Genomic DNA, 20712 nt, shown 5'->3' on the forward strand with positions numbered 1-20712 from the left:
TACATGTTGATTTAAAAGATTAAAAATCCGGGGTTCTCTCGTGTAATAACCTTAAAAGGGTAATAAATAAAATTAGAAAAAAACAACAAAGTGCAAGGCAACACATTTTTATTTCAAAGGCCTAACTGGCTTTAGTTTAAGGTACAGCGTTATTAAATACCGTTAGTCCAGAGAGAGTCATCGCAGAGTAACATACTGTTCTTTCCTTTACGAGATACATTCAGGCCGACTTTAAATGACTTATTTTACATTAATATTTGTGTGACGCTAACATTAAAAATTTAAAATAAAACAAAAAACAGTTGATTTAGTGTGTGTGTGTGTGGTTTTTAACAGTTTTTCCTGTCGTGTTGCGATTAAGACACTTCATTTGAGTCTGATTTCACCTGTAGTTACGCGTGTGTTAGTGTGGTGGCGCTGTAGAGGAGAATAATGTCTTTTACATCCCTGCACGTTACTGTTTATATTTCAATAAATATAATAAATAAAAAGTACAAATATCTGAATATTATAGAACCAGATTAAAAGACTTGTTTTTTTTTACCTTGTCAGTTAATACATCGCGGATTTAAAAAGAAAAAAAAAGAAAAAAGAAACACGACTCAGTGGGTGGAGACTTCGTAAACGCGAGGGCAGTAAAATCTTTAGCTGTAGTCGTCTTTTTTTCCTTCTTTCTTTTTCTAACGTTGCGATCCACATACATTCTGCTGCTCCTTTACGACGAAGACGGCAAAGTTCGCAGAGGTCAAAACCTTCAAGGAGTTTCAGTCCGAAGAGTTTTAGCGCTCCAACATAAGTGTTAGTGTTTTTCAACGCGTGGAAGAGTTCGCGAGTCAGTTTTTCCAAAGAGCTTCTTCTTCCTCTTCCTTTATTCCATCAGTAATTGACTTTTCCGGGAACCTGCATGTTGACGCCGCTGTAGTCGACCATGTACATGGGCCACTGCTGCAGGCGAGCAAACACACACAGAGAGAGAGAGAGAGAGAGAGAGAGAGAGAGAGAGAGAGAGAGAGTGAAAAGTCGTAAAGGTGGAAGAAAAAAAACAACAAACTGTAAAATATCTGCAAAATTCTCTTTGACTTTCCACGATTGTAACCTCTTCACAATTTCTTTTACGATTAAAAAACATTGTAAAATTCTGCAACATTCACTGCTCTGCGATGTTGGGGGGCGTGTCCACTCGGGGAGCCAAACACACACTTCCTGGTTTTTACGCTTTTGTGAAGACTAAAGTTCACAAAACTTCACTGTTTGTCAGTGTTTGATACGAGAAAAAAAACAGAAAAAATTAAATACATAAAAAAAATATGGCAAAAGTGTTATAATATCTCCACTCAAAATATTGCAACATTTCACCAGTTAACTAAAATTTTGTTTACCACAATATTTGATGAATAACAAATTAGCTTAGTTTACACTGTGTTTTAGTGAATTTCTACAAATGTACCATGACTGGAATCTGATTGGTTGAAATCCCGAGGTCAGAAGAGGCGGGGACTCGACTGCTTTCATGGACTCTCTTGCGTTTCCGCCGGTTGATGGAGACGTCTGTTACTGCTGAAGACGAAAAAACGACAGAAACACAACGTCACTTCACTTCTGGAATCAACCGCGAGAAAAACATTGTAAATTTGTAGTGCATAAGAATAAAGTCGTAATATTATGAGAAAAAGGCATAATATCATAAGAAAAAAGTCAATATTACAAGATGAAAGTGAACACATCACTGACTCACCTGTGTTACACGCCTGACTACAGAGTTCTGCAAAAGGCCTGTGAGTCAGAGGGAGAAAACGCTGAGTCATTTCTGGTGACAAAGCACTTTTTTTTTTTGACTGAACATCAAAACAAACCACGACTAAGCAGCAGCATTTAAAGATCAAATATTCCAGTGAAAGTAATGCGGGGTTCAGCTCACGAGATGCATTCAAGGAGCCTGGGAAATGTTCTGGATATAGATTACAGACAAATATCTGAACTCTCTCACTGGACTGTAAATGTGACGTTACGGAGCAGAAACTCACTGTAGCTGACTCTTGATGGTGAACGTGACCTGATCCGCCGCCTGAAGGATCTGCTCCAAGGCCACGATGTCGTAGGTGTTCGGGTTTCTGAAGGGGACGTCGTCGGGGAGACCGTCGACGTCCACCGACTCTGGACTCCCGCGGATCAGCTTGTACGGCACCACGACGGAGTGATCCAAGCCCAGAGCTTCACCTGAACGCAGCAGCAGAGAAAGAGAGAAATAAATCATTAAAAAAGTAGATTTTTAAAGTAGGTATAAATTATCTCTGACGACTTTTCTTGGTTCTAAAGGCTGTTGCATCTGTGAAATACACATTAAATATTAAATCTGATATATTTCGATAAAAAAAATACATGGAATTTAAACATTTGTGTTTTAAATTCGAGTACTGGATTATTAATCGATTAATCGCTTTTTTAAAAGAATTTAACCAAGTTTCTCTTACTTTTCAGATTCGTAAATGTGAATTTTTGTGAATAGTCGTTTCTTTGCTCCATGTGACACTGAGAAAATCATTAAAACTGAATTGTTGCTGGTTTGTGAACAAAAACCTGTCGTCATTTCCAGGTTTTTAGAATCACTGATCAACATATTATGGACCAAACGATCACTTGAGAAAATAATCGACAGATCAATCGATGAATAAAATAAAATGACTCTTTCTAGCACACAGAAATATCCTAATAAAGCCAGTATAATCTAAAATGAATCGGTAATAAGATATTTTTTTAGACTGTGTATCGTCAGAGTCCAGAGAAACAACCGGTGTGCAGCTTTATATCCATGAAAATCGAAAGCCATATCGTGATATATGTATCAATATCGAAGGAAATAAAAATTGGGGCTGAACGATTGAGAGTAAAGATCTAATTGCAATGACTTTGACAAGAAGTGCGATTGAATTGCGATGACTCACGATATCAGAGCTCATTTTTACATGTTTATTCTCATTTTCATTAAAAAAACAGAAATAAAAACACATTTAAAATGATAACTGTGTGATATTTGTGCAGATCTGTGAGAAACAAACATCCTCCTTCATCCTCTCACCGTATTTCTTGTTAAAAAGCTCCTTCACTTGTTCTCGCAGAACCACTTTCTCTCCCATGCGGCTCATGTCGTCGTCGTCGCCGCTGATGGAGGCGTAGGCCTTCTTCAGCAAAGTGACTCTTCGTGGCGCTGGCGGACACGAACAAGAGGGTGGAGTCAACGTCACGTGACGCTAATTATCGCTCTCTCTGCGACGTGTTATTCATTAGACTCTAGTCTTACCTGGTTTTGGAATGAGTCCTTGAAAAGGTCTGAGGATGGAAAAAACAGGAAATTCATTTTCAGTCAATTTAATCTCAGCTGTTTTTTTTTTTTATAAGCGGGACGTATGAAAACACCAACTAGACACTTTTCAATTTAATCATCCAGGAAATTTGACTTTTCTAATAAGAGGAAAACGTCCTCGTCTGTAAAAGACATTTGTATCAAGTAAATTATGACAAGAGCTCATTTATGCACAGGGTGACGACTCATTTACAGCCAAAATATCATTTTCTGCACGTTATTTTAAACATATACACACAATTCTTCAGTAAATTCTGCAAATTTATTTGGGGACCCTGAAAAACTCTCCAGCGACTCATCTGTGGGTCCCGACTCAGTGTGTGGTTTGTGTTTTTATTGATTTTAAACATTTTACAGGATTTTTATGAAGCTAAATTCTATTCATTGTCACAAATCTCATTCACCGGGGGGCAAAACTGGATTTTTCTCCCACATTTTCTATATTTCGACACTGAAAAAAACACATAAACGCGTGAAAACACACAAATAATTTAACAATATAACCGGCATAAAACTTCAGTACTACAATCAGGAGTTCCCACACGTTTTTGCAATATATAATACATAATGTAACAATAGAATGATATGATATAGTTGTGGTTATTTTTTAATTTTATTATAGAAGTATCTGGTGCTTTTTTTAGTTTTTCTGAAACAGTTTTCACAAACAAATCAATAAAAAAAACAAGTTTGAGTTTTTAAGTGTCATAAATCATTAAAAACCCTGCGTTTTCATGTAAACAGTCTGAGGACTTGTTAAGTCTGAACTCCTCAGTGATTATTTACGTCATATAAAATGTGTTTTTTTCTCACCTGGTGATGGTGAAGTTGATTTTGTCGGCGACCGCCAGGATCCTCTCGAGGTTCTGGGAGCCGAACGTGCAGGGTTTCCTGAAAGGAATTCCAGGGGGCAGACCCTCGATGATGACCGAGTCCGGGTTGTTCTTGATCCTCTTGTAAGGCACTTGCACCGGGTACTTGATGCCCAGCGCCTCCCCGTACTTTCTGTTGAACAGGTCCTGGACCTGCTCCCGCAGCGTGTTGGCCAGGTCGATCCTGGACAACTTGGACTCCAGACACTCTGGAGACACAGGACACGGGACAGATGACAGGAGACGGGAGACAGGACAGAGGACATAAGACAGAAGACACAGGACATTAACGTGGATTACATTTTAACACTTTTAAAGCAAAAGTCAAATTATTTGATGAAAGGAAATTCCAAAACCTGACGAGTGTCCATAGATAAGTTCAATTTCTTGAAATTTCCCCATAAATTTAAGTTTCCCATTTTGAAAATGTGTCAGCATTAATGAAAAAAACTGCTCAAATCAGCTTTTATTAAATATTTTTAAATAGAAATCATCAATTTAAGTTGCAGTCAGTAAAATACTTGTGTAATATTCCATGTTCAGTGTCTGAGGCTCTGACAGTAAAACGCAGTAGTTACTTTTCCAGTCTCCCATTAAATCAGGATTTCAAATCATTTCTGCCTCAGCAACTAAATTAAAGTATTAAAATTAAGACTTCAGTGTTTTTCACTCTTAAAAACTCATATTCACTTTTGTCGTTACACATAAATCACATTTCTTTCACAGAAAGATTTCTACATTAGTGATAGACAAAGTGTTTCCTACACTATTTAAATCTACAGAAAAGCATGTTTTTTATTGAAGGTAATGGACCACTTCCTTCTTATTAGTCGGTATTTTAATGACATCATCATGTTTTTCATCAGGTTTGCCCTTAAAAAATCCCCTTAAATAATAAACTTTTACACACTCTGAAAGCTCCTCTGTTCTCAGGACACTGCTGCTGGTATTATTTCACAATAAAAGCCTCGTGGAAACAGGGAAGAAAAACACCAAAACTTAAGGATGGAGCAGTCACTTCATCAGCAAACGCGTAGAAACTTATGATCTCACGCTGTTTGTGTTTTGATTGGTTTAGAGAGAGAGAGAGAGAGAGGGAGAGGGAGAGGGAGAGGGAGACCCCTAGTGGCAGAAATTTCACAAAAGGTGAAAAGGACAACGTTAAATCTTCAAGAACTAACCTGAGAACCCGGGTCTTTTGGATAAAGTGTCCTCTGTTAACGCTGCTGCTGCTGCGTCCTTGTCCAGATCTTCGGGACAAAAAAAACATTTCAAGGTTAAAGTTTTGTTTTTTTTTCTGTGCGCCCATCACTTCTCAAGATTTACTCAACACAACAAGCGCCGAGAGCTCCACCAGCTTTGTCACCAATAATAATAAAATAAAAAATAAAGGCAGAGACGCTGTACCTGCAGGAGGAACCCTGCGAGGACCTTTTCTTTTTTGGGAAAAATGGTTAAAAATACACCTTGAACTGCATTTGACCTCATAAACTTTCAGCAAACAGAGGAAAGTTGGATCGTCTGCTGACGTAGGACTTTATTTTCAGAGATTCAGCAAATACACGTTTTTAAAACTGTGCGGTAATGTTATTTTTGTGGTTTGTTTACCATCAGGAGAAGCAGTTTACAGAACACAGAGCATTTGTAAACTGCTCACAGTCTCAATCTTCCATGACCCAAATTAGAAACAACGAACGTTGGCTGAATAATGAGACGGGAGAAGATGAATAAATATTTACATATTCATGACCACAACCTCATTTATTTCAGGGCAATGAAGTAAATACTCCAGTTTTACGGCGCAGGAGGAGAGAGAATAATCATTCTGATGTTTTGTTGTTTTGGTTTAATCTTCACCAGCGAAGAAAAAACTAAACCCTGAATATTAGCAACGTCTAACAAAACCCTTTGTATCTTGTTTTTGAGGCTAAATGTAATAAAATGTGCTGTTGTTGACACAAACGTACCTGAGTCACAGACGGGGATCGAAGGCATTTCTTGTTTTACTTGCTCAGTTAACAGCTCAGGCCTGAAAACGAACAAAAGAATAAAAACATTACATTACATTACATTACATTACATTACATTACATTACATTACATTACATTACATTACATTACATGTCATTTAGCAGACGCTTTTATCCAAAGCGACTTACAATGGAATTGAGTACAATCAGCGAGGGGTGGAATCGAACTTGCGACCATGATGTTTTTCGCACTTAGGGTACCGGTCTTAACCACTGAGCCACTCCACCCCATCAAAACATCAAAACTTTTTACTTGCATTGTCGTTGATAAGCAAAGGATTTATCCATTAAAGTGGAGCTGAGGAATTCTGACCAGTGTGTGGAAAATGAAACAAATAAAATAACGTCTGATGAACTCTCACCTCTGGATAACAAACTGGATCTGACCGCCCGCAGCTAAGATCTTGCGCAGTTTGGCCGCTCCAAAACAGTTGGGTCTCCGGAGCGAGATTCCCTCCGGCAGCCCGTTGACGTACAGATCCTCCGGGTACATCTGGAACTTGGAGTAAGGAACCTTGGCTGGTTCGGGCAGACCCAGAGCTTCAGCTGAGAGACAGAGGCAGAGACAGAGGACACTTTACGTCACAAGTGCCCCCAGTTCAAACCTGCAGGACAGGACGCGAGACACTAAAAATAGCATGTGTCCAAAATTTTAAACCTGGGTGAAGCTCTAATGACAATTTTCCAGAAAACAGTTCCAGCACGACTCGGCACGGCTTGACTCTACTGGTTTTTGTTGCTTTTCCATCAGTGATAGAATCTGGTATCTGGTAATTTTTTTTAGTTCCTGCTCTGACGAGGTTCCAAGCGAGCTGAGACGATACTAAAAACGTCAAACAGACTGTTGGCCACTGATCGGTCAGGGAGTGTCAAAAATTCTGAGATTTTAAGTCAGAATTTTGAGATTAAAGTCGTCACTGGAAGAGTCATGAGCACGACGTCCGACACAAGAATAAAAACCAACAATGCCGAACTGTAGATCAGTTAAAAAAGACTTAAAATTCCCTGAAAACATTGAGCGTTAATCTACAACACTTAGCAAAAGACATTTCTGCAATATCAATATTTAACAGAGGAGTCTGGTGGATTTAATCTGTGCTCCGCTCATGCAGGAAGTTCTGAACGACTCTGTGAACAAATCTTTTTTTAATCCACTGATTCTAATGATTCAGTTACTCCGAAAAACAACTGCTTTACAAGTCACTAGTTAGTGTGTTTGTGTCGCGTCTGAAACCACGCAACGTCAGTTTCACGCTGCTGTTACTATAACGACTCCCACGCCCACGTTGAGGAGGTTCTATAGTAATAGAAAATGATACCAAACCGAGTCGAGTCGTGCAGGAACTGTATCGTGGAAAAGATCGTGGAAAAGACGGAGAAACCAAGATATTTACAAACGTTTCCACAGATTCTTCATCCAGTGAAGCTGTATTAGTTTCAGCTCGTGCTCTAACACTCGCTCTCGCACATGAGCGGCAATAAATCTCCAGCGGCGCCAGGCGTTCACTCACCGTACTTGATGCTGAACAGACTCTCCACCTGTCGCCGCAGCTGCAGAATCATTTCACTGATGTCCTCCACCAGACTCCCAGCTGGAATAAAGACAAGAAAACCAGGAAACAGAGGCATTATTATTATTATTATTATTATTATTGTTGTTAGCGGCTCAGTTAGCGAGTGTCTTCTCACCTGGAAACACTTCTACCTTTCCCTCCCTTTTCTTTATTTTATATTGAGATAAATACTCCCTGTCCTCTCTGACCTGGCAAAGACAAAGTGGCTGCACGCTGTATTAATCACCCAAGACCAGAGAGAAGAAACGGGACCAAACAAAAGCACAAACAACAGTAGTGAAAAATAAAGAATGAGGCGGAAAAACAGTGGGAGACGCAGCTTAAAGCCACAAATCATCTTTACGGCACCTGGGGTAAAATAAAAACACCAAATTTTTATCTCGCCGACGAGTTGTAAAATTATCATAAATTCAAGGTGATCTTGTGGTGAATTATCTGCGGGTTTCTGTTGCCGAGTACGTGGCAGATAATGGGAGACGATAAATAAATAATCTCTTTTTGTTTTTATACGTCGCACATAAAATAAAATAAAAAGGTTGTGTTCACGGAGCCGAGGCCATGGCTGAGAGCGTCTTTCGGCATCAGACCTTTTACAGACACTTTATTTTTTTTACTCCAAACGCATGTGTTATTTTAGTCCATATAAATATGATTAACTATTCATTTACCTTCAGAGGATCTTCTGATGTTCTGCGAGGACGCGCTCGGTGAAACCGCTTCAGCTGCAGAACAAGAGAAGAGAAATCATGAGAGCAAAATAAAAGTTAGATCTGATCAATCCATACAACACATATGCACCACTTCCTGCGTCTTCTGCACAAACCTCGTGAGACTACTGTGTGTTCCATTTGTAGTCGGAACTCTGAATTTCTTATTCTTATTCTTATTCCAAACTCGGATTTCCAAGTCAGAAACTAATGGCACATCTGTCATATTTGTTTCATAGTAAATCAGTCGAACTAAACATCTTTTTATGCCATTTAAGTGTGTAACTGGCACTGCTAACAATGGCTAGAATGAGAACCATTTGTATTTCCGCCTCCTGAACTGGAACGTGGTGAACTCGGGAGCGCCGAGTCCCACGTTGTGATGTAAATGAAGCACAGCATTGTCAGTGCTCTGTTCTGCGCATGTGTGTGCGCGCGTACGATCGAAACACAATCGGAGCGCGTTTCACGACACTGCACCATCTGTATCGCACATGTGCGAGACTTACGTCACACACAGCGAGACTGGGAAAAGTGTGGCTTAATAAACACGGACATTTCCGTCAAATGACGGCTGTCAAACCTAAAAATCATTAATATAGATTCACTAATTCACTGCGTCGTTTGATGAATAATTTACTTGATTTTATGATATTTCATCTATTAGCTTTCATTAAAAATAGAAAAGTGAGTAAAACTTTAGATTAATGTACTCAACTTGGCCCATTTGTACGTTTTTCTATTGTTTTTTCCCCTGAAGAAACTAGATTGTATTGTTGAATTTCTGGGTCATTTAGCCGTCAAGTGTTGGGTTCACGCATAACGCGTAGTCATGTGGTGGCTGACAGATTTCATGACCTAGAGCGGGTTTTCAATATTGAAAAATATCAACAAACTTATATATAAACAGAGTTGCAATTAAGAATTTTATTTTCTGATTGTCCAAAGTCAGATCTGTGCAATTCCCAACATTATTGTGATGATTGTAAAACTATGGTTTGAGCTCTTAAAATGGATATAAAACATTATGGTAAGAATCTACTCATCTAATATGATGATAAATATATTTAATGATTAATTTAAAGTAAAAATACAACAACAATGAGATAAAAATCAGAATATATAACTGGAAAGATGCAGGCTCCCCCTTGTGGCACTTTCAAATAAATCAACAGGACTGTATGTAGAGCATTTTCAGAGTAAAAAAATGTGACATTTGCTGCACTCACCTTTAACATCTTTCCTTTAGTGGTGATTTGTGAAAGAAAAGAAAACTTGAACAAGGAACAATTAAAATAAAAAAGAAAAAATGAATCTAACCTCTTTAAGCTAAAGCCGAGACCACATTGAGTAGACTCGTCATTCTCTGCAGCTTTGTCACAGAAAAATAGGGTGAAATATAAGTTTGAAATGAAATAAATGAAGCTTTTATGGCTGAATTTAAATGAAGCAGGTGACGTGTTGTGACGTGAGAGAGCTCAGTCTACTCAAAGGTTCTCGGTGACCTCGGTTTAAACGTATATGTGAGTCGTGTGTGTGAGATGAAGGAGGGAATAAACAGGAGCATTTTCCTTTTTCTATCTCAATATCTATCTAAATTAGAGTGGGGTCAAGAAATAGGGGAAAATAAATAACTCACAGTCTGTAAACGTGCACCGTGTGTCAGGGACGGGGAGCTGAAAACACCACACATGGCTCATGATAGCGAGGATTCTGATAAAACCAGACTTTTCTGCTTCTTAAATGTGAATATTTTGCCTCATATGAGAAATAAATGATTAAAACTGAATCACTTTGGTTTGTGGACAAAATAGGACATTTAAAAACACCATTATTACACTGTATATATCACATTTAAAAACCTAAAAATCTATGGAAATAAAAACACTGAAACTGATAGCTGGGGATTTATTAAACCATAGATTAATAATCGATCAATTATAGATTATTCATCAACTTCTTCGTCAGCCGTTTGACTTCCCAACATAACTGTGATTAGCGCCACCACGTGGCGGTAGTAACGCTGATGAGTGACATTGTGTTGCTTTCAACTTAAAATACTGAGATTTGGTGCAAGATAAAGTAGATAATCACATCAGTTTACATCAATTTATATTTTTTGAATACCTTTGATTGATGAGGATCGCAACAGTTAATTTTTTTGACAATTAGAAATCAAAAATAGAAAAGAAACCAACTATTTTTTACCCCTTTGAGGGTTTTAAATTCTTTGATTTCAGTTTTATGTGTTCCTCAATCACAGTCATTTGAAAATATTTGGTTTTTGGACAAAACTGGATGCTTGAGAACGTTGGTATTTTACATTTTTATCAACATCTTTTGGTCTAAACAACTATGATTAATTATTATTGATAATAAACATAATCTTTAGCTGCAGCTTTTGTTTAAAACCCAGTTTTCCTTCAATTTAAATTGCAGTGCCAAACATATACAAATATCAAATATCTCACCAGTCGAGGAAGACTATATACTAGGGTGGCAACTAACTATTTTTTTTTAGAATTGACTCATTTGTTGGTTGTTTTCTTAGATTAATCAGGTTTCTGGACAATAAATTGTCAGAAAATGTCAAATTACAGACTCTGAGTCTTCGTTTTAATGATTTCTTTCTTAAATGGAGCAAAGAAACCAGAAAATACACACATTTACGAAGCTAAAAAAGCCTTAAAGACTTGTTTTATTTGTTTAAAAATAATACTTTTGTCAAAATAGTACTAATACTAAGGTTAAACTAATGTCAGATGGATAAATGACACACGTTGCTTTTCACAGATCAGAGTTTTAAAGAACTGCGCAGGATAGAAAAGGAGGAGGAGCTACAGTGGGGTCAGAGTTGGAGAGGTGGGATTTTAACGGTTGTGAGGGTGGGACTATTTTTAAAGGCCGAGGGGAGGTGTGGTCGCGTGGAGAGTGGGATTATGGGGGATAAAAGTATCTGAGAAAAGTGTTTTCATACGTGCTGCTGCTTATTTAGCATCCTAGCTGTCAGTCCGGGAGCTGCGGGACAAACGGACGGCGGCTGACAACGTTACCTGTGTGATTCTCCAGCGGGTGGTGAGGAGTGGCGGGGGCGGGGGCCGCGGTGGAAGCAGCGGGCGACGGCGTGGCTGGACACGCCCCGGGCTCAACGACACAATCGCCAGCCTCCTCCGCACTCTGACCTCCAGGCTCTGGGGGAGAGACAAGTTTTATTTTCACAAGTTCTGCTGAATTGTAACGTAAACAACGAGAGAGCGACAGGAAACGTCTGGCTGCACATATTTCCTGTTTGGGTTGTGATGTTTTCGAGTGATAGCTTGGAAACATGTCGAGACCACAGGAGGAAACAAAGAGAAGAGAATAATCCTGAAAACAAGTGAAACACTCAGATTTATTCCCTTGAAAAATTTACAGAATAATCCAGAATAATCAGTAAATCCCAGACAAAGAAAAATAGCGCTGAAGCAGAAAAGACAACACTGCTCCATGTCTCTGAAATAATCTCTGACTTCTCTTTGTTTTTTGTGTGATTTCAGACAACAGAGAATTTTCACCACTGTTTCAAACTCCCTGTGTGAGACGGAAACATTTGTGCAAAAAAAAAACAAAGACAAGAAATTAGTAACGGATTAAAAGACACAGGTTGTGAACTTTGAAGAACTAAGAGTCTGTGAAATCACCAGACTCTCTTGACTAAGGTAAGAATAACGTTTTAAGTGAGGTTACAACTTAATATAAAAATAAAATATATTTGTTTTTCTGTCTAAATGCTAAGAAACACAGTGGCAGCAGGTGATTTGCCTCCCATTGGCTACAGGGGCAATATAACATTAAGTCATATCACTCAGCCTAATATTGATTTGATTTATAATGTGATGCAAACGTTGCAAGCTGTGGCTGTGTATGGGCTGTGGCCTTTTTTCCTTTTCTGTTATTTTAACAAATGTGAAAGATGAAAATAAAACGTGATTTTGTTTAAAATGTCATGCCTTTTGGAAAAAAAAAAAGGCACTACCACTCGCGTAATTGTTCACATGATTCTTCCGTCCATTTGTCGCGTTTACAACAGTTACAGTGTGTTTCAGTGCAAGAAACACTGCGACTCCAGCTGTCCAGCCATGCGGAAGCGAGCAGACGCGAGACGCAAGCGCAACCGGCGGAGCTGTACAGCGTATTTTGGGGGTCAGTCATCTACACAGAAACAACTAAATGTTCACAAAGGTTCTATGTGGATAAAAAAAAAGTAAGACACCGCCAGAAAGTCTTTTCAGCAGCAACAGCCTCTATCGTGTGAACGATGGTGATATTACAGTGCAAAGTATTCACTTAGTGAAGTCTGCGAAATTCAATTACACAAATTTAGACGGCGTATTAGTGTAAAAGCCACACGATAACGCGCAGAAGTCACACATTCACAGACACTGTGTCCATGAAACCTTTGATATGCGAGTGAAAAGTCATCTCTGGAGTCTGTGTTTAAGAGGAAGGAGGGAATAATTTGACAGCTGAGGGGGCTGCCGAGCGTGCGCTCACTTACCTGGCACTGTAACTTGAACGACTTCCCCATCTGGAGGCTCCGTTTTAATCCTTTTCACAGGAATGCAATCTCCTGAAGGGCCTGAGGAGATAGAGCAGTTCATTTTTACCACGAGTTCCTGCTGTCAGTCGGTGGCATTGTGTTTTATGGCGGCGTTAAATAGATTGAAGTCGGTGACAGAGTGCGTTTGAAGTGACTGGGGAAAAACATGGTGCTGGTGGTGGGGAGGGGGATATCGATTTTCTCTTTACAGTAAAACTTTTTTTTTGTTTCAAGTGTTTGTCTAAAAGGAAAAAAAGCACATACCTGCTTCACATTCAGCCAGCGGACTCACACACGCACTCGTTGATCTGGAAAATAAATCAAACCACGGTCAAAGGAGGGTTACACAACTTTTAAAGCACGGCATGGGTCAGCTGACCTGCTGCAGGCCTGTGTGGAAGGACAACAAACAACAGTAATGAAATCATGGACTTTAAATTAATTAACTAATTTTGCTGACATATTTATCAGTTCTTAGGTGTTTTCGTCTGTGATTGCTGAGCTTCTATTTTGAAATGCGGTTTTACAAGGTACATAGTTAAAAATATGATTGCAGCTTCATCTCAACATTAAATATCCTTTACTAATGAGAAACTGAAGTTTGAGTCACTTTCTAAACCGCTGACTGCCACTGCACCAAAATCCATGTCACAGGACACAGGCGTTGTTGATCCACTGCTGCCTCCATCCTTGAGCTCAAATGTGCTATTCTTGTGACTTTGGTGTTTTAAACCTTTAGTTTCTGTTTATTTAAGTGACATAAAATCAAGAAATGAGGCAGCAGTCGACCAGCAGCATCTGTGTCGCCTTGAGCTAAAAATGCCACTTTTCTCATTGGACTTTTGTGCAGGAGAATCAGCACTTTACAACGCTTAAAAACGTGCAGTTTTCCAGTCAGAAAAGGCTGTAAATTAGCAAAAATAAAGAGGAGAATGCTTGTAGTTTGCAAATGAGATGTTGTACAAGCATGTGTGTGTTCTAGTTTCTTCTTTAAGACGATAAACTGAGTATCTTTGGTTGGGAGGTTTGAGTAAAGACATTTTTCACAATTTTCTGACATTTTATGGACCACATAGCACACATCAAGTTACCTCACCCGTCAAAGAATTAAACCAAGTAAATGGGGACTTTGAAAACACAGCGCCGGAACCAGGGGCTTATTTTGCTTCCTTTTTTCTTTATTATTTTTTCAGCGTTTTACGTCTCGTTGTACTTAAAATGATGGAGTACAGCAGATTATTGGCTAAGACACTTGCGACCACTCTTCTTCTGCTGCCAGTACCGCAGAGGAAACCCGGTCAGACACATGGAAAAATTGCATTAACTGCACTAACTGCTGAATTCAGCGGAAAATCATTCATAAATTATTTACCACATAATATTTACTTGTGCGTTTAGGTTCTTTTTTTTGTGAGTTGTACTGCTGCTCAGTTAAAATCCAGTATTCTTTTTATAACATTGACTACTCAGTACTTACTCCTATTTTTGTGTATGGATGAACGATAAAGAATCTAATCTAATTCCGTGTGTAAATCGATACATTTTATTTCAGGAATAACTAATATACTAACATGACACATCATACATTTCTAATTTGAATGTTATTTGACCTCGATTGGGACAGTTTTTTCATTTCAAACCCCTCTCCAACTGAGTTTGACGTCCCCTGTGAAATAATCATCTGTTGCAGCCCTGATATAGTTTTTAGACATTAAAAATAAGTTGAAATGTGAGGTTTTTTCTTATATTCTGCTTCATCTACACAGCAAGAGCCAACACAACAACTTTATTTTTCTATTATTCAAATGTTTCCCTCAACTATGAAGCTGTAACAAATGAAAATACAGAAAATAAAGAAGAAATGAGGCCAAATTAAAAAAACAACTTCTGTGATAGCTTCTGTAAAGCAGCATACTTGAGTAGGCGAGTGATGCTGCTGCTGCTGCTGTTTATGAATGCATTATAATATGGCCGCATGCCACCGTCCGTCCGTCTTATATAATCCACTATAAGTCACTCTGACCTGCTGCTGAGAGGATTGCTGATCAGCTCGGCGCACGGGAGACTCAGACTGTCGAGGAAACCGTCGTCAGGTGTCGAGCCCAGGTCGTGTTTTCCCTCCTCCCTCACCATTTTGCCAGCGGCTTCAACAAAGGAAGAGACAAACAAACACGGCAGCTAAGAGCGAATCTGCGGGGTCAAATGTTCTATTTTATAATTTACTGTAAATCATGTTTAAAATATCATGGGTCAGGGCAAGGTTCCATACAAACTACACATACAATCCCCAAACACAATCTTACAACGTCAAAAATTTTGAATCAGTAATTTCCAATCACTGGGTTGGGGTTAGTTTAAGATGTACGTGTATATGTTTTAAATAATATGCATAAAATGGTTGTATTTCATTTATTTAACATCTTACCGGCTCAAAATGATACTAATAGGTGTCACAGACGTGGCAGTAAATGAGTTTCTAAACTAACAATTATTTTCATAATCGATTAATCTGTTGATCATTTTCACGATTAATAAAGTAATCGTTTGGTACATAAACCAAAATGATTCACTTTTAATGATTTCTTTGTCATATGGAGCAAAGAAATTTAGAAAATATTCACATTTAAAGAAGCTATAACAATAAGAGATTTTGTTTTAATCATGAAAAAAAGCTTCAAACCGATAAATTGATTATCAAAATAGTTGACGATTCATTAAGTTGATTAATCGAGTAATTGCTTCAGATCTAGTGATATGAAAGTTTTGTTTCTATATTGTTTTCCAAACCATAAAGTTTGGAAAACAGAGCAGTAGCTGACATGAACTTTCTTAAAGTGACACGTGTATTAAACTAAACAACTATAGATATGTGATGACAGAGTTTTATTTTTGTGCTTTATATTTCAGCGTGTATCGAATTTTACATGGAAACTTAACAACACAAACGTGACAATTCTAAAGCAATAATTCAGTGTTTGTCATTATTTATATATTTCTAAAGGCATTTCTTGTCACGCTGCAGTGATTAATCCACATTTAATCAATTATTAAATGAACTGTCAACTATTTTGATAACTCACCCATTGATTTTAATAATTAAAAACACTTAAATGTGAATATGATCTTGTTTCTCTGAATTAAACAGAATTATTTCTGGCTTTTGGACAATTCTAACATTTGAGAACATCATCGCTTTTGAAAGTCTGTGAAACCCTGATCAGTATTTTTCAAAATGTTCTGACATTTTATGGCCCTGTCAATAAATTGATTATCAAAAAATAATAATAGACAGATTAATCAATATTGAAAATAATGGCTAGTTGCCATGCTATTCAATACAAGATTTGAAAGAGGTTCTCCACAGCTCTTCTACTGTATTTTTGTAAGTATCAGACGATGGTATATCGCTTTTTTGATATTTTTACACATCTTTAATACAGGGATTAAATCCAAATCACAGCTCACACATGTGACAAAATGGCACTGAGACAAAAATCTAATCTTACCAGTGAAAATCCTTTCATCGAACATTCTGCAAAAAAGGAAAAAGACAGAAAGAAGAGAAGAGAAAGGTCATCAGTCACTGGGTTTGGAATCATAATGCAAACACATACATGTAGAGGAGACACAATGTTAACAGCTCGTTACGCACATTAATTGTCCTTTACACAATCAGCCACAGTCAAACAGCCGAGTAATCTGAATCCCTGTGACTAAAAATAACAGCGGACATGTGATTTGCTTCTGGACGGCGCCTCCATGTGCTACAGCCGTGCTGTGTGATCATAGTTCAGCTACGTCTTTAAGTCTTATTTACATCTGTGGATAAAACCTTTTTTATGATCTTCCAGCTGGTGACGAAGGTTACTGCGCGTAATTATCGCTCATTTACAATCCGACTTCAAGGCAGATGACCTCATTTTATAATCCGGGGGCTACAGCTTTGACGTAATACTCAAACTGAGTTAATGCAACGTGATGTTATAGACGCATCATTCAATTATTTATCTATATCCTTTGACGTTTGAGTCACTTTCTAAACTGCTTACTGCCCCTGCACCAAAACCCATAGTGAAATTTCTGACATTTTATGAACCAAACGACTAAATCAGTTAACTGAGAAAATCTGTCCAACTGCTCCTCCACTGACTTACAATACATGTATGTATGTATGTATATATATATATATATATATATATATATATATATATATATATATAAATAAAATGATGAGAAAACTGCTATGATAAACGCAGGGTATATATGTGACGTATCATTCTGGCACGATAAATAGCCGCAGTTTCAATTGAAAGTGACATTTCTGGTTTCAATTCAGCAGCAAACTGCTAGTCTTCATGATCAGTTTGCTCGGAGTTGTCAACAAAGAGGAGGGCTAAAAAAGAGAACATCAGGGCGTCTGCATGTGGAGCGCCTGCCATGACAACGGCAATGTGACGCAACTCCGAATTAATCACATTTCCCCAATCTTTCCTAATTGTGTTAGCATTCATGAGCTGCCTGCAGGATCCGTTAAAAGATGTGTTATCTCAAACGAGGCATGGTGGCTCGTTTAAATGAGCTTAAACAAATGGGGGGGGAATGGGGTGCGGGGGAGAGAGAGCGGCCAAGAGAAAGTCGTTTGGGACACGAACGGGACAGTTGAGCAGTCGGTGGGACACAGTGTGCCGAAGGAAGAGGACGTTTGGGAGACAGATAGACTCGGCTGGCTCAGTTGGGAAGCTTCTTTTTGAATGTAATGTTTAAGAAGTGTCGCCGAGCTGGATGACAGCGTGGTAACAAGCTATGATCTGCACTCTGCGACTAAATTAGACTTTATTAGACTTTTATGACAGCAAGCAGCGATGTGTTTCCTTGAAAATAAATGGGTAATGTCACATCCTAAAGACTGAAGCTTGCCTAAAGGGGGTACACCATACTCGCAAAATGTGAAAAATGTACAGTTTAAATGTAATAGTTGAGGTTTTTTGAAGTGTCAGCTGGGAACTGGCAGTGAAAACATGGCTGGCAGCACTGACAATAAGAAAATACTTGGCAAATAAAATTAAAATCAAAGCCTACACTATCTTAGGGGCATGTTTTTCAGCTTTATCTTGATGTTAGATTGTGTAGATTGTGTCCTAGCTGGATAAAGAGGTTTGTGTTGTGCAAACAATTTACTCCCCCACACCAAAGTCCATAGAAAAATAAGCGTTTTAAGATCACAGGGACAGAAGAGCTGCTGGTCTACTGCCCCCCAATTTGGTCCTTTTGTGTCACTGAGGTGAATTCAAATGAATGATTTCAAACACTGAAGACATAAAATAGTGCACTTGAATGAACTGATAGTGGCAGCAGTGGACGAACAACAAGAGTGTGCTGCGATGTTAAATTATCGTTTTTCTCTATGGGCTTTGGTGTGAGAGAGTGAGCTGTTTACAAAGTGACTCAAACTTGATTTTCCGGTCAAAAAAAGTCTCTCTAACAATGAAGTAAAGTGAATATACTTTTGATAAATCACAGTTAAGCTGATTTTCTTTGGGTGGGGGTGGAAGCGGCAAAAACCTGAACTGTCACTTTAAAGCCTTCCTCACCGTTTGACGATAAAGCGGATTCCGTGGCGCTCGTCCAGGATGCGTTTGAGCTTGGGAACTCCATAAGTGCAGGGCCTCTTGAAGGGGATCTGGTCTGGGATGCCTATAATCTCCACTGCCCCCGGGTCACAGGCGATTTTGCGGTAAGGAACAGGCACCATGTGATCCAGACCCAGGGCCTCGGCTGGAGGAGGAGGAGGAAAAAACAGGGAGCATTTGTAGAAGCTGCTGAAAGAACCACCCTTAATTAAACTTTAAGGGAATGACGATGGGAGCTGTGAGATTGGATAAAGTCTGGAACAAATCCCAGCACTCCTATTTTCTTTTTTTTTAAAACCCTTGTAGCTCTTAATTATACAAACTATAACATCCTTTGAATGCTTTAAGATAAGCAGCAATGTCATACAGGAGAATGTGCATACAAATATGAGTCTGAGGGAGAGATGATCAAACTAAAACAGTGACCTCAATACATCAACATCCACAGCATGTTAAAATCAGCTCAGAGATAAGTTTCTAAATTCCACTCTATACGTCCCACTGATTCTGACACTGACAAAATCGAAAATTTTAAAGAGTCTTGTTTTCCTCACCGTATCTGCTGTTGAATAAAATCTGAACGCACTCCCTCAGCGTGTTGATGTCCTCGGTTTCGCGAATGAACGAGTCCCATTTTTCTGCAAGGCAAGAGCAAGGCAAGGGTGTCAGAACACGGCGTTTGTCACAGCTTTAACACCCAAATGAGCTTTATATACGCCTCTGCGGCGCTAACGATTCGAAATTAATCGTCTCCATCTACTCCGTGTCAACTTGGGAGTGGCTGCAATCTTCTTAAGGGATTACTCTTGACACCTTAGTCGCTTAGCCCTTAATGGCTAAGGGTAAATTAAGTTTCAGTAAACAACGCTTTGCAGAAGGAAACAAAATGTAAGATATTCTAAAAGTATTTCATTAAATGTCATGAGATCTATTACCACAAGGTGGCAGCAGCGACGTTTGGTTTGTGGATTGAATGTGTTTGCAACAGTGTTGAAATTGACAGTGTTCCTTGAATGCATAATCTGAGCTGCTCCAGAACTCAACACTGTGGACTCCAAAGAGCTCATGAAATTTACATGGTTCCTTGAATGCATCTCGAAGCTGCTCCACTTATTTTCACTCACTGTTGACCCTGAATTAGCGCTCACTCGCTGGAGATGCCTTTGTTTGTTTTCATGGAGTGAAATTGCCTTCCGACAAAACTATGTCTGAAGTAAATCGCAAATCGCTTGTTTTGAAGACAGCAAACGGCTGTTGCATGTGAAAGAGCTGATGTGTGGAAAATTAGTTAACTATGTCATGGAGAAAAGTATGTATAAACACATTTTCAGCAAAAGTGGCCTTTTAATGAGCAAGGCATGCTACTAGACAGTAGCAACCATGTCTGTGGAGCCTCTGTGTGGCAGGCAGAGGCAGTGCAGCCATTGTGTACTGCCAAAAAGTGGTAAAATGTCCTATAAATCAGTTAAACTAAAGCCTGCATCTTTCTATCTGTCAAAATACATATGAATCTTTTCGGTTCACCTGATTTTTCATGCACGATGGAGAAGAGCAGCCTCTTGGAGATGTGGATGCCAGGAGGACTCTGACCTTGTTCACCAGGTAGTCTTGTTGTCTCGTCTGAAAGTTGGAGGCAAATGTTTCCAGGCATTCACTTCAGTTTACACACTTCCATTTTCTTTTTTACGAAAGGAATGCTCACTTTCTGATTCAGTGATCAGTTTTACTCGAGTTAATTAACAGTAAACGGGGCTGAACTGCCCTCACAGAGGATTTAATGTCCGCTTTTATACGTTTTCTCGATGTATGCGACACCACAATTTTAATAAACACAGGGAACTGGTGAATTAACCGAACTGCTTATTGGCTGCTCAGTGTGAAATGATTCATTCACTGATTTGAGTTTAACAAGGAAATGTGCTGTTAAAGTGCGGCTCTGTGAATGAATTAATGAGCGCCA

General features: G+C 38.8%; 1 protein-coding gene across 1 annotated transcript in view; it reads right to left on the reverse strand.

Moving 5' to 3' along the window:
* Positions 1-297: 297 nt before the first annotated feature.
* The window catches only part of gtf2ird1 (GTF2I repeat domain containing 1), a 36478-nt gene continuing 16063 nt past the window's right edge, over positions 298-20712 (reverse strand). Inside the window, exons 7-26 of the mRNA XM_044042246.1 lie at positions 20277-20372; positions 19307-19390; positions 18714-18897; positions 16629-16654; positions 15146-15266; positions 13387-13430; positions 13081-13161; positions 11597-11734; positions 8505-8558; positions 7774-7854; positions 6625-6808; positions 6201-6262; positions 5415-5483; positions 4175-4442; positions 3299-3327; positions 3077-3205; positions 2025-2217; positions 1736-1773; positions 1448-1557; positions 298-945 (exon numbers count right to left, since the gene is read on the reverse strand). Coding sequence (XP_043898181.1) covers positions 877-945; positions 1448-1557; positions 1736-1773; positions 2025-2217; positions 3077-3205; positions 3299-3327; positions 4175-4442; positions 5415-5483; positions 6201-6262; positions 6625-6808; positions 7774-7854; positions 8505-8558; positions 11597-11734; positions 13081-13161; positions 13387-13430; positions 15146-15266; positions 16629-16654; positions 18714-18897; positions 19307-19390; positions 20277-20372 — 2060 coding nt within the window. The 3' untranslated portion in view covers positions 298-876. The remainder of the gene's footprint in view (positions 946-1447; positions 1558-1735; positions 1774-2024; positions 2218-3076; positions 3206-3298; positions 3328-4174; positions 4443-5414; positions 5484-6200; positions 6263-6624; positions 6809-7773; positions 7855-8504; positions 8559-11596; positions 11735-13080; positions 13162-13386; positions 13431-15145; positions 15267-16628; positions 16655-18713; positions 18898-19306; positions 19391-20276; positions 20373-20712) is intronic.

The sequence above is a fragment of the Solea senegalensis genome, linkage group LG13 (genome assembly GCF_019176455.1).
Source record: "Solea senegalensis isolate Sse05_10M linkage group LG13, IFAPA_SoseM_1, whole genome shotgun sequence".
Lineage (NCBI taxonomy): Eukaryota > Metazoa > Chordata > Actinopteri > Pleuronectiformes > Soleidae > Solea > Solea senegalensis.